This window comes from Gadus morhua, chromosome 13 (assembly GCF_902167405.1).
Source record: "Gadus morhua chromosome 13, gadMor3.0, whole genome shotgun sequence".
NCBI lineage: Eukaryota > Metazoa > Chordata > Actinopteri > Gadiformes > Gadidae > Gadus > Gadus morhua.
In genome coordinates, this window is record NC_044060.1 from 10,970,197 (window position 1) to 10,984,461 (window position 14,265).

At 44.1% G+C, this 14,265-nt stretch overlaps 2 protein-coding genes across 2 annotated transcripts; one reads left to right on the top strand and one right to left on the bottom strand.

The window, feature by feature from the left end:
* The first annotated feature begins 636 nt into the window (after positions 1-636).
* tgif2 (TGFB-induced factor homeobox 2) lies at positions 637-7,991 on the top strand. The gene is made up of 3 exons (XM_030374731.1): positions 637-956; positions 3,041-3,282; positions 3,815-7,991. The coding sequence occupies exons 1-3, from the start codon at positions 938-940 to the stop codon at positions 5,393-5,395; spliced, it is 1,842 nt and encodes a 613-aa protein (XP_030230591.1). The 5' UTR covers positions 637-937; the 3' UTR covers positions 5,396-7,991.
* Positions 7,992-8,087: 96 nt separating this feature from the next.
* Positions 8,088-12,736, bottom strand: myl9b (myosin, light chain 9b, regulatory). Its single transcript, XM_030374738.1, has 4 exons — positions 12,448-12,736; positions 9,805-10,008; positions 9,461-9,622; positions 8,088-9,207 (listed from the first exon to the last, which is right to left on the bottom strand). Exons 2-4 carry the CDS (start codon positions 9,986-9,988, stop codon positions 9,032-9,034), a joined length of 522 nt encoding a protein of 173 aa, XP_030230598.1. The 5' UTR covers positions 9,989-10,008; positions 12,448-12,736; the 3' UTR covers positions 8,088-9,031.
* Between the last annotated feature and the right edge of the window lie 1,529 nt (positions 12,737-14,265).

Consider the following 14,265-nt stretch of genomic DNA (forward strand, 5'->3'; position numbering starts at 1 on the left):
CTACATTTGTTTACAAACACATTCCTGCGAAGACCTAATTGTAACTGGATATTGCTTGACAATCCCTACCCGCTGAGAGGCAAGGCCCCAGCAATCATCGTGTCAGGGGTGAAGTACCCATGTCATTTATTATTAATGTTCTCAAATACTCGATCAATCCAATAGCTTTTTTCTTGGATTGCTTTTGAAAGACTGCATATTTTATCTTTCAATGTAAGGGCATTCATTTACAATTGACAATGTAATGTGGTTAAAAAGTCTCCAAATAGAAGCATGACGCAAAATAGTCCAGAGACCGTCGTCAAACTTCATAGCTCCCCATGTTTGAAATGGTTTATGTAACGTTTCTATTAACGTTACGTAAAATGCCTTCCGTGTGATGCAGCCATGGTAGCAAACTACCAGATGCAGATAATCATTATTTAAATTCAATCGAATACATTGGGCAATGCTGTTGCGTAACATCAAAATTAAATGTCAGTGAAAGAAGAATAAAAATGACAGCCCTCCACGATAACTGCAGGCTACTGAATTTTGAATGAAATGGTTTGTCCATCAGTCATCGGGGACTGATGACACAGTCTGTCTGATAGAAACTGCGAGCCGTGATTGGATCACGTTCGCCTAGGAGGAGGGATTAGTTCGGCTCCGGCTGTCAAGATTGGCAAAGAGCTGGCGCTGCTGCGCGCAGGTAAAGGGAACAAGCGACAAATCAAAAAAAACATTTGTTCTGGCAGTAAGAGGAATGCAATGGAAGGACTCTTCTGTGAACCGTACATGGCATAGAATCGACCCATACGTTCACGTTTCCTAAAACGCGCGGCATCCTGAGCGCCTCGCAAGAAAATCCCCCTTCTGTGTCAACGTCTGGCGGCGGACGAGCATTGTACGAGGAACTTCGACAGCTGCGTGTTTTCAAGCAAGCCATCAACAAAGAATGAAACCGTTCAAACGAGGTAAGGGGGGGATTTCATCGTGTTTTCAGCTCTGTGTTTAAACTCGAACCCCTCAAAACTGTACTACTTGTTCGAGCCCTTTGTGTTTGGCGTGGGGTTTTAAACGGAATGGTTTTTTTTTTGTTTGGAGCAAATGCAGCGTGTGTGTTTGTGTTTGAATTTGGAGGGACGGCTAACTAGCTAGTTATCTCAAGCATGGTGTCCATCTGGCGGCGCGTCAGAGAAGTGGCGTGCACGCAGCGGGAGCGTGTGCGTTTCTTCGCTTTCTTTGTGCGCTTTGGCGATATTTATACACGACTCGTTTAAAAGCCCATCCAATATTTTATTTCCTAAAAAAGCTCACGTTAATCTTCGCCAATGCCTCTTACGATCAAATGTCATCCCCGCTGTTCCCTCCAGACATCACGGCTGGTTAATCAAGTCTTGGCTCGACCGTGATTCGGAACATCAAAATTCAAACTTCGTCAGTCGTGTATTCAATCTCCACTGACACGCCGTCGACTCGTATACGACGTTTTATTTTGAACCGGTACGCTGGGTTTAATCATCTACTATGTGATGCATATTCTGTGGAAATCCCCTGAAATACTTGCTCGTGTTTCATAGGATCACCGCTTTCTTTGTTACCAACGTGTTGGTATGTCGATGGAGGGACATTTTGTAAACAATGCCCCTCCATAAGGTTGACTGGTTTGACAGTAGGGATCCAGTGAAACAGCCTCGCTACACTAAGCTAGCCGATGTAAATATTAGTTAGTTTTTACTTTCCCAGTGCTAGTTCCCCTGGCAGAAAACCGAAAAAATCAATGGTACATTTTGTACTTTTTCACTTTGTCGGAGTTGTTCTGGTTGGTGGCTTTTTGACTGGTTTTGCATCCATCTTGCTGCATGACTGCCTTAACTGAAGCTGTCTTCTTAGTGAAACCCTGTCTGGGGGGAAATAATAGATAGATCCTAAAACTAAGACTTTAATGACCTTTTGTTAATGTCAACAAGCCTAACGAAGCAGAGTTTTAACGCATGGCCAACTTGGCTTGATTTGAGACAATCACGTCTTAAAAATGGCACAATAAATGAATACATAAAGTAAATTATGTAGTTTTAGCTGATTTATTTTTATTGGCGTTTTGAGGTGTATTGCATTTATTTAGACATTGATGGAAGTTAGGCTACCAATTGGATTATTCGCGCATATGTTTTACTCAGGACCGCTATAACGTCAGTCGCAGTTGATGTTCAATCTGAGGCACTGATATCCCACTACATGTTGCACTGACGTTTGTCGAAAATACTGCAATACAAATGCCCTTAACATCTCACCAGCCTAGCCATTCAAATTCCAACATTTACCCAGCCGCACATTTCTCGATTCGTGTAAATTTGCTGCTTATACATGGGCTGTGGAAAAATATTTTTGTTTACGGAAAAAGGAATCTTGAATTTGAAACATGGTCAACTATTCTGGTAGTCAGAGCTACACTGATAGTTCTGGAGGTGAAGACAGCCCCCTTTTGCATGGTCAATGGATTCCTAGGCTACTGACCACTGTGATGTTGATATGCACACAATCTCCTTTGTGAAGACAGGCACTGCCCCAGGGGTCAGGTTTCACCAAAGCCCAGAGAAAGACATTTGCTGCATTCTAACCCCCCCCCCCCCCCCCAATGGTATAAGGCATGCTCCATTTGAAGGGATTCCCTCCAATGGCCACTGGCCAGCCATAGTTTGAAAATGTCTCATCACAATCTATAATAAAAGCAGCTTATTTAGGACTTGGCCTTTTTGTAGATACAAAACCATACTCAAACTAATGTCAAAAACGAAAAGGATTTTAATAGTTTATTTTTTTATGCAATGGAATTCAGCTAATGTATCTATTTTTTACTTTATAGATGTATAACAGGCATATGCTACCACAATTAACTTGCACGATAACATAATGTAATCTACAAGAATTTAGCATCTGTTTCTCCCTAGAGTTTTCTGCTATGAAAACTTTTCATTGAGCCACTTTTTACACAAATATGGTATTTGAGTAATGGGACTACGGGCCTATAAACTGACGGATGGCACTCACTCAACAGCTCTGGAAGAGGAGCGCCTCAGGGAGCACGAGCTCTCGTCGGCCATGTCGGACAGCGATGACTCCTCGCCTCTCGACCTGTCGGGCGGAGGGCTGTCGGGGAAGCGCCGTCGCCGTGGCAACCTGCCCAAAGAGGCGGTGCAGGTTCTCAGAAGTTGGCTCTACGATCATCGTTTCAACGCCTATCCCTCTGAGCAAGAGAAGCTGAGCCTCTCGAGTCAGACCAACCTGTCTGTGTTGCAGGTAAGGCCACTGGAAAAATCCCTGTTCATCCTTATCACGTCAGTGACCTAAATGCTCCAGACTGTGGTGTGTTTATTCTCAAGAGGGTCTTGTTTTCTGATTAACGTTTTTTTTTCTCTCCTAAAACGTACAGGTTTTTTTAAAATAAAGTTCAGAAGGCCGGGTATCATTTGCATGTTTTTACAAATTTTCAGAATATGTACAAATTTGAATTGTACTATTAGAAGGGGTGCAAGCAAGTCCTAGTCCAGATTGAGAAAGAAAATGTGAGTGTGTGGAATTCTGCAACTCCAAATAACAGGCCTCAAGTTTTTTGATCTTGACATAAATGCCTTGTTAATTTGTGGATCCAGCCGTCAACCCGGCCTCTCTCGACACATCACAACATTTATGAAACAGGCCTGCAACAAAAGCACAGTTTTTAAAGGCCTGCACAGTGGGAAATTGGGAATGGATACACTGGGGCTTTTTACTGATCATTTCTGAAATGTTACAATGTACCTTATTTTCTTCCTATTTTTGCCCCTCTTAGATCTGCAATTGGTTCATCAATGCACGCCGGCGCCTACTCCCCGACCTGCTCCGCAAGGACGGTAAAGACCCAACCCAGTTCACCATCTCCCGCCGAGTCGGCTGGAAGTCCGAAGGCCGCTCGCCGACCTCCCTGGGCGCGGCGATGTCCCCGGGGAGTCCCTCGGCCCCGGCCCAACCTCGGCCGTCGGTGATCCGTTCCGCCCCCACATTAGACCTCAGCCTTCTGGGGAACACGGCGACCGCCATCCTGACCGGCGGCGGCTACCCCGGGCGGGAAGGAGCGGTGCAGGCCCTGATGAGGCTGGACACCCAGAGTTTGCTGAAGGAGGCGGAGGAGCGGGGACTCTGCGCCACGGTCATCACCAGCACGGGGTCTGCCTCGAGCCCCCACAGCGGGCTCTTCAACACGCCTCCCCCCACGCCGCCGGAGCTGTTCCCCACCCAGGACTTCAGTGACCTGCGGCTTCTGGTGGACGCAGCCCTGCAGAGGGCAGCGGAGCAGGAGAACATGAAGCGGCTCATAGAGGGCCAGATTAGGTCCGCTGTGAAGACGGAGCCCCTGGAGGCGCCGTGCGCCGACGGCGCCATCGAGATGAGCCCCACCCCTCCGCCAGAGGACCGCCATCAAGTGATGGAAGCCTCCCGAGTGCAGAGTCTCATGGAGAAGGCCATGGTCCTGACGGTCTCCTCTCCCGTCTCTGACCCCATGAGGGCTGCAGTACCGGTGTCTGTAGTGGCAGCTCCATGTCTAGATTCTATCCATGTCTCTTCGCCATGGCAGTCTCCTCTCTCGATGGCCAAGGTCCCGTACAGCTCTGTGCAGATGTCCATAGTAGGATCCACAAGCCCTCGTCAATCTCCAATTTCGCCCGCCCACCAAGGCATCTCGATGCCAGTGTCCACTCCCGTTTCAGAACAACCTCATTCACAGAACCCCACCTCTACCCACTCTGTGGCCCCAGCTTCGGAGCCACTTACGACCTCAAACTCCAGTTTGGCTCCGGTCTCCACAACATTTACTTATAGTCCATCTGGCCCCGCAGCTCGTAGTTCACCTTCTGGTGCTGAGCAAGTGCTTCACCAAGTCTCCATCGGTTCTAGCCAGGCTTCCAGCCCAACTATGGGTCTCATTGGAGTCTCTCCTTCCTGCTCCCCCATCCCGGCCTCCAAGAAAGTCCTTAACTCGTCGTTCCACCAATCCCCATTAATCCAGGTCAGGGTTCCAAGCCCCTCACCCGGCAGAACCCTGTCCTCGCCTGCGTCTCCCGGCCACACCCCAGTGTCTGCCTCAGGCCAAGCCCCCATGCGTCCGCCCTCCTCCTCCACCCCGGCCTCCTCACCCACCCAAGCTGTTACCCCAGCCCTGGGTCAGGTTCCCCATCTCCCCACGACCTCCCAGGCCGCGCCCTACACTCTGACCAGCAGCACCCAGAGGAGTGCTGCGGCGGGGCCCAGTGTGTGGGGCGTCGTCCACGGTGACGCCAGGCAGCCCTCGCCCCACCCTGTGGTCAAGAGTGCCATCCCCACCGTGTGGAACCCGCAGCACGGGCTGCGTGCAGTGAGTGAACCAGTGAACTGAATAGGGAGACTGTTCTGTGGGTGGACGCGTGTGTGTACCTTACACAAGGACAGGGGCCCGAACTGTCAAAGACTGGCCAACGATGTATATAGGAGAATGTAACCACATCATTTGTTAGATTAAGTATTAGCTTGTAGGAGGAGAAGAACTGGATTACATGCTTGCAATCTTGGATGAAGAGAAGGGCGGTGCAAAATAGTCATGTTTTAAAGACTCGCTTTCCCGAGCAACATTTTTTAGCATTTTAAATAGAACTCCTGATGTAGGCATTTGCTGTTTGGTGAAAACATTTTAACGGCAGCCTTCCAAACCAACATTCCAGAAAGCAAAATGTATTCATTCAGTATGCCATTTTCCCGTTCTGTCTTCGCCCTTTCCATGTTGTTTGAGTAAAGGGTTAAAGAGCTCTAAAAACCGTTAAAAATTTAAATGGGTTTAACTGCCAGCATAGCCAGCCTCTTCAGTAGCAGTGCTGGACTGAATTGAATGTATTATGAAATAGTATTTGATAACCTGCCGGGAGGCCTTTTTTAATCATTCCCCACCAGTCTTAAAGAAGAAAAGGCAGATGTGAGTTTATTCCATGGGTCACAAAAGCATCATGCTCCACTATAGCTGTGCACTTTAGATATTGTGTTTTTCATTCGATTTTTGGGGGGGGGGGGGGGGGGGCAGGCCCAATTGTTCTGATCATTCCACCCAGCCCACCCTTCACCCTGTGAGAGCGGACGGGGAAGAGGAGACATTGATTGTACTGCAGTGGGTCTGGCTGCATGAGATGCCTCCACTGCGCCTGTCCCCGTCTCGCTCTCTCTCCCCTCCTGCCATCCTCTGATGTCTTCCTAAGGCGGAACAGCGGCTGTCCGTTTGATCCCAGGCCTACCGATCCTCGCCCCTTACTCTCAGAAATAACCCCCCCTTTATGGGGGGCCCGGATCAGAGCGTATTCTGTGATTTCATTTTTAGCATGATGTCTTGGCAAACAGTATTCTGAAAGATGTACAAACATACATTTATATATATATATATATATATATATATATATATGAGGATGGAATGTATGTTCATGTCTCTGTTACGGAAAGTAAGAAGGTGTGTTTGAGGTTCCTCTGAACGTTTTCCTTCTTTTTGGGCACACTTATGTGTGAATGGAGGGGGGGTTGCACCACATTGGTCCAGTTACAGAAATCAATGTTTTGTGGTAATGCGAGATGCCCAACGACATGATGTCATCAGGCTCTTATCTCTGCTGATGTGGAAATGAAACTCAAACCACGCTGTGAGATGTACCACCTATTCGCCTATCATTTTTATTTTTTATTTTATTGCTACTTCCATGAATTACATGTGGCATACAAATATTTCAGGCTCAATAGAAGAGATTGTATTATCGTTCCGGAATTTCCAGTTTGGTTTTTCCTGGGTTTTTGGTCAAAGTGTTTCAAACCAGTGTGTCTTCAATCATGTAAAGTGTCTTGGCAAAGCAAATGTAGCAGACGCAGCTTTAACTGAACACCTGAATGCTTTTGTTTTGTTTTCAACTTTTTTGTTCAGCGGTACTGGGAGACAAATCATGCGTTCTCGACAGTGCTCCCACTCTGTTTGTAGTGACACGGGTTCTATAGAATTGTTTATCATTGCATCTAAGGTCGTAGTTTCCATGAAACTGTCTTTTAGTAAAGAATCACTATGTATCTGAAAACTAGAGCTGTATTAACAGTTGTAAGTAAGCTGGGTTCCTATGTGAATTTACTGTAGCAACATTAAGTGAACTGTCGTTTTGGGTCTTTTCATTCCTCTGTATTTTTTCTTTATTTTTTTGCTTTGCGATGCCTTTTTTACTTTAAACATCTGCATGTAGATGACAGGAACATGATCTGTAATTGATAGAATACTGCTGAGCACAATCCCCGAAGTTATTTCTTTTGTTCATTTTGACTTTCCCAAATAACGGTTCGCCCCACCCTTCCTACCGCTCAGTGGTTGCATCATGAATTATATTAAATGCATGCGAGTACATGATGGAGAGTTGTTCATAGGAGAATGTTTAATACCTCAAATTACACAGGTTATGGTCAGGCTGAGGACTTAAACAGACTTTATATATATATCTATATATTTAATACTAACTAGATAGTGATGACTCATAACACTACATCATGCCACTGTGACAACCCATTGCTGGTGATTTATACTGGAATTGGCTTATTAGAGTACTATGGGTATGGCAGACAATGTTCTTTTTATATAGCTTCTATTGCCAGTTATACGATGCAAAATGACACTTTGAGGATAGACGGTGTGATAAAGCATGTAAATACGTGGTTCGATTTTCTTTTCTTTTTTTTTTTCTGGCATGATTTAAGTAGCTTTGATACAACCAAATGAATTCTTAAAGATGTTTTCAAGTTCCTTTTATGAATTGTGAACTACCATGGGCAGTATAACTGGCTACTGTGCCTTACACCTAGGATCGAGGGAACATGTCCTCTTCAACATAAATAACTTTACTATAGTCTGTGCAATATATGCCTTAAACTCTAATTATGTCTTTTCTATGAGCATTTCAGAGAAATAAACGTCATTTTTTTGGTAAGTGTGACTTCTAGCCTCTTTAATGTTGTGTCGTTGTGCAGCATATTGACGTGCAATGTCATTTTCCGCAGACCTAATACTGATGGATTAGATATTGTGCCAGCTGAGCCAAACAATATTTATTTTACGGTTGGGAACAATTTTTATTTCCATAGAAAAGCACAAATTGGCACTGAATTTATAACATTGACATAAAACATATTTTGATAGAATAAAGAATCTGGCAAAGGCTGATACTGATGCATTTAAGTCTTCAAATGAATCTTGACATCCTACTGTTCACGGCTGAATCCCTTCTTAATGTAGACCTACTCTCCCTCTCAGCCAAACACAATATGTGGGCATGATGCTTTAGATGAGTAACCATACACTTGGGGAAATGACACTAGAGTGAAACATCTCTAATCATCATCCTTCAAACTTAAAAACGTGCATATTTTGTTTTTAAAGGTGACCTAAAACCAGGTGTGATTTTGATAAGCCATTACAAGCCGTTTGAAAATCGGCCTCATCTGAAATCACAAGTGGGCATGTCCACCTAGTGCTAGATAGATCAGTCTACCAGCCTACCCAGTGGACAGTAGCAAACGTTGCTCATCTATCCGTCATGCAACTAGGTGGACATGCCCACTTGTGATGTCAGAAGAGGCCGATTTTCAAAACTGTTTGTAATGGCTAATCACACTCACACCTGGTAGGATAATGTCATCTTTAAGGTACACCAGCCTGTGGTGGAATGTCTTATGGGTGATCAGCCCACATACACATTTGGAGAGACTAAGAATAAAAAAATAAAATAGAAGTATACCCTGTATTGCTAGTAGTTAAAGCATTGTGGCCATTTCCTTTTTGGATAACCAATTTACCTATCCAGGTGAGGTGAAGAGCAAGAAGGCATAATAAGCTGTTATCGACCTGTTGAGAGTTGCACATTTTAAAGTTGTGTTTTACAACAACCTCGATTCCAAATTTAACTCAACACTCAGTTTTTTCTTTGTATCAAATTGGACGTGGAACGTTTACAGTCATTGTCTCACTGCTCTACTCGTCATCTTTGTCTTTGGCGCCGTGTTTCAGTATGCGAGTGAACTCTGCGTAGTTGAAATTGCCCTTTTTGTCGATGGGCGCTTCCCTGAACAGCTCGTCCACATCCTCGTCCGTGAAGCGATCGCCCATTGTCGTCAGAAGCTCCCTGAGGTGGTCTTCATGGATCACACCTGAAATCACAGTTACCGTCCCCCTGTTAGACTCAATGCATATCATGCCCCACCCAAATCCCAATAGCTGTGGCAAAGTCAACATCAACCAAATGGATTTTTTTCCAAAACCGAAAGCTCAGCATGGTCCCTTAAAGTTCAATAGACCACGCTATGCTTTTGACAGTTGTAATGCCAACATGTGTCGATACTTTTCTTTTGGCATGCCATGACCAACCCATTTAAACGTTATGAGGTGTTTCTATGGTCTCACCAGATCCCTCCTCGTCAAAGCATGCAAAGGCGTTGCGTATGACGTCCTCTGGGTCTGTGCCGTTGAGTCTCTCTCCGAACATGGTGAGGAACATGGTGAAGTTGATGGGTCCCGGAGCCTCGCTCATCATGCCCTCCAGGTACTCATCAGAGGGGTTTTTACCTGAGGGAAGGAGAAGCAGCAGGAGATACCAGCTCAAAATTGTTCTGTTCAGGTGGCGGTTCTACCACTGGCTTTATTATTACAAGTGTCACAATGCTATACAACCCTTATCCCAGCGACTTCTTCCCAGACCCAAACGAGGTCAGTGGTATTGAATGGAGAGTGATGTGGAGGACCCATACCCAGAGAGGCCAGCATGTCGTGGAGGTCCTCCTTGTCGATGAAGCCATCCCTGTTCTGGTCAATCATGTTGAAGGCCTCCTTGAACTCCTGGATCTGGGACTGGTCAAACATGGCAAACACGTTGGACGTGGCCCTCTGGGGGCGTTTCTTGGTGGTCTTGCTCTTGGTGCGCTTGCTTGACATGATGGCGGCTGGAGGAGTGCCTGTGGAAGGACCAAAGTAGGTAGGGTGTATTATGCAACTGCACGTAAATAGTCTGCTTAGAATTTATATAATCCTGCACAGTTTCAGATTTGATATCATAGAGCGAGAGCAGGGTTCGCTCACAATTGCCTTCCCCCTCAGCGGTTGTATTGCTTATATTGACTGGGAAAATGGCAGCAGAGGCAGGCAGAATTAAACCTGTCAGTCCCGTTTATTTATATGCACGGTTGACATGTTTGCGTCTGTCAGCCTCTGTGTGTGCGTGTGTGTGTGGGCGTGCTCGGTGATATCGTCATGTCTGATGCACGGTATCAGCCGTCTGGTTAGCTTAGAAACGAGCAGGTGAGATGCCAGATGAGTCAAACACCTCAGACCTCAGAAAGCCAAGGTGAGAAATGACATCATGCAGAAAGAGGCAACAACATTTTAAAAATGTTATGTGCCACAGAACCACTGAAAAAAACACAGCTTTAAAATGTCAATGTTAATTGTACATTGTGATCCTCTATTTGTGCTCATTTAAGGGAAAACGGCACGGTAAATTGTGCATCGCGTTTCCTAATCTACATGCGGTCTGACTCACTGCATAATAATCTGTTTGATTAACAATTCTCAGGAAATGGTATCAAGGCTGTTTTAAAGTCCATTTTACATTGTTCAGTCACACAAAACAGCTCCGTCCAAGTAGACTGTTGTATGAAATTCTCGTTAATATGACACGCTTGGTACTGTAGCAAGAGAATGTATCAGTGGTTCTATTGTACTTGCAAAAGGCCATAACCATTGACTTATCGCAGAACATACAATCCTGCTAGATAAGTAAGAAAATACTTCATGAATGACAAGATAACAGCTGATTATCTACTACTTTACATATAAATTAAACATCACATTGAATTACACTACCTACATCTGAATAGGTAGTTACACTTACAATGCGATTAGTTTCTAATAAGTAAGAGTTATTTCAAAGCACATTTGTTGTGAGGTAATGGGCTATTCTGGACAGAGTGATGACATAGTACACTTGAAAAGTAACATTGTCCCTCTATAACTATGTGCTTCAAGTCAATTTGATTATTTATTATTTCACTGCATCCTGTTCCTCCTTTCCGATCATAAGATAGAAAGATTTGAAAGGTTTCTGAGCTGCTATCCAAATTCCCACCCATTATCCTAGATGCTATGAACCACAGCGAAAGCACTCAACCGCCCTTTTACGCTGTTTTCAGGAACAGTGGAATGTTAAATTATTTTCTTTTCTCTCAACCACCCTGTTGGTTGAGGCCACTAATGAGCCATTAAGCTGAACATGCCGTGGCTTGGTTTAATGCTAGCAAATTAGGTTTTTAAGTGGTAATTTGGTTGAAGTGACTAAAGTAAGCATTCTTTGCTGTCAAGGTATTGGAATTTGGGAATCTGGCCCTTATCTGTATCTTTTCTCCGGAGAGAGAAGTATGCAGTCTGCTAAGAAGGGCTGATTAGTAAATTTATCAAGATATCAGATGAGTAGGTTTACCTTAACATGTGCAGCATTTGTAAAACCCTGTGAACAGGTTCAGGATTCTAATATTTCACAGCTTGGGCTATGACATTTTAAGAAAAAATACCAACTCATGGACCAATTGGATATCTCTTACATATATTTAAATTCATATCTAAATACCGGCTGATGTACAACATTTTGATCCCACTAATGCAAGCATATTTTGTGTCTTGAATTGAAATGTGCTTTTCCCTCGCTATCTTTCGTTGTGACACAGCCCCACGGTTAAGACACACATACGACACACTCCATGAAATCAACAAGCAGTCAATCTTCAACCTAACCTACGACCTGAGGTCACTAGTGTTAACAGGGACTTCTGACTAAGGGGCCAACAGCCAGGAATTCTAGATGCAAACAAAGTCACGCTGCATGCGAGCCCTCTCACCATCTATAAAAAGAGTATCCTGACAGCTGCTCTGTGTGTGTCCCTGTCTCTACGTAGGCTTGTATGTGTCTGGGTCAGTGAACTAGACTAATAGAGGGAAAGGAATCAAAATGGGTCAGGGGTGTAGTGAAATTCCTTTGTAAAATCCTTCATAATTACTTAATTAACACAAAAACACACACACACACACACACACACACACACACACACACACACACACACACACACACACACACACACACACACACACACAAACAGGTTGATGATGACCTCCATCAAAAGATGATCCCATATATCAGCATCAACCCTCTCACACTAAGGTCCTCTCAGTAGTTCTCTGTAGCTTTACATCCCCTTCAGGACCTTCTCTATTCTGACAGTGAACCACAAACACTGTACCACTACGACCAGATATTCAGAAATCTTAAACGGCCCGGACCCTGTTGTTGATCTTCAATCATAATATAAAGACAACAAAGAGGTAGAAGTGGAGATCTGTCTCACCTTGACTTCAGGAAATGATTTATCAGAGTCTGTCGGCCCCCTTCAGTCTCAGTCTGACACAGCGGTGGTAAGGGAAACAGGCAGAGCTCCTGAAGAGTTTGTTTAAAGCAGCACACTCCTTGTCCGCCCCTCCCCCTTCTGCACCAGCCAATGGCGTGGTCAGGCCATCCCAAACAGAGGCGTCCCAGTTCGGGCCATTTCTCCATACATGGGAAAAGAATGCACAAGCTCCAGCTTGCTAATGCAACAAGCTCGACTAGAGGATGTTTGGGAACATGGTTGAAATGACAGGAACTACGATACGGCTGCCTTATTTAGAAGGAGAAAAAAAGGAGGCTGCCTTTGGTGGTGGTGGAGGAGGGGTATCTGGAAAGACTGCAGAGAGTGAAGAGAATGGTGGAACTTTACGAACCATACACTCTATTGTTTGTTAGGTCCAAGCCCTGCAGGTCTCCTTAAATAGGCAGGCCACCACTAAACCCCAGGACACCATGGGATGGTTTGTGTCATGTCAGGGTTGGAACATCTGTTTGGGTTACTCTATCTTTCCCCCAACATGCATCTAAAGTATCTGGTGGACTCTTGCATGCTTTTGAGTCAACCTATAGTTGTTTCAAACATTAAGCATGGTAGGGCCTACCCTAGAATAACTGTTTTAGGTTTGCCTTGAGAATGATGTTTTCAGGGTACCTCATCATGGTTTTCCCTGTTATGGGCCTCCGCCCTCCAGTCATCCATATGTTTGTGGTTGTGGCTGTTTTTTTTATGTAAATCGTTAATCTACTCAATAAAGCACTGCATTTTTGGTGCTGCACTCGGTGTGTAATTGGTATTAGACTAATTTAACTAGCATGACTTGTTTAATGATTAAACACAATAAAAACTGTTTTTTTTGTTTTCAATTATAATTTTTAATGATAAATTATAGATAGTAACAGATCATACGTATACAAATACGATACAGTTTATGCATAACAGCCAAAAAGGGTTGCTGTTAGAACACAGAAACAAATCTATAGCAGACACATCAAACAATGCTAATTAAAAATGTAATAAAATATGACAGTGATAACAAAGGTCAGTAACTTGTATAATGCTTCTGTTGAATTAAGTTCAACAAAGTGGGTAAATAACGCTGTGGAGAACACTCTTCTAAACACACTCTTCTTATATTGGGGCCTTGCACATGGGCGCCCTCTGCTGGTCAATACCAGGTGTTGTGTTCTGATGGTAAGCTACTGCTTGGACAGCAGGTTACATTGCTGAAAAAGTAGGCTTGTAGCATACATCTTGCCGCTTATATTATGCTTTGGTAATCGGTTCTTGGCGAAAGTAGTTATCGATATGTATTTATATGGTCAGGGATGTATTTCCTCTTTTTTTAAGTAAATCGTGTGGTTGTAAATAGCGGTGTTATTGGTTATGTATTTATGCAGGACAAATAATGGAATGACATCGCATTTTTACATTTTTTTTTCTATGTGCAAAAACGTGTTCAAGTTAGAATGTACAAATATATATTTTCAGAAACCGGATTGGTGCTTAAAGCTGTACACGGTAACATTTTAGTTTTGAAGTTGTGACAGTGATAACAGAGGTCAGAGGTTATGCATAACACGTTTTGATGGCAAAATAAACACAAGAGGCGGGATTTTATCATTGTCTGTCTGATGGTTGGCTTTTCCAATGATTGATGGAATCCGTCTTTCATGAGCGTGTAGGTTTAGGGAGTTTTCTGAATTGTAGCGTTACACCGGTCTACCGCAACGACACTTCCGGTCTTTTTATTCCAATGAGCTGTCTACGCCAGTTAACAGT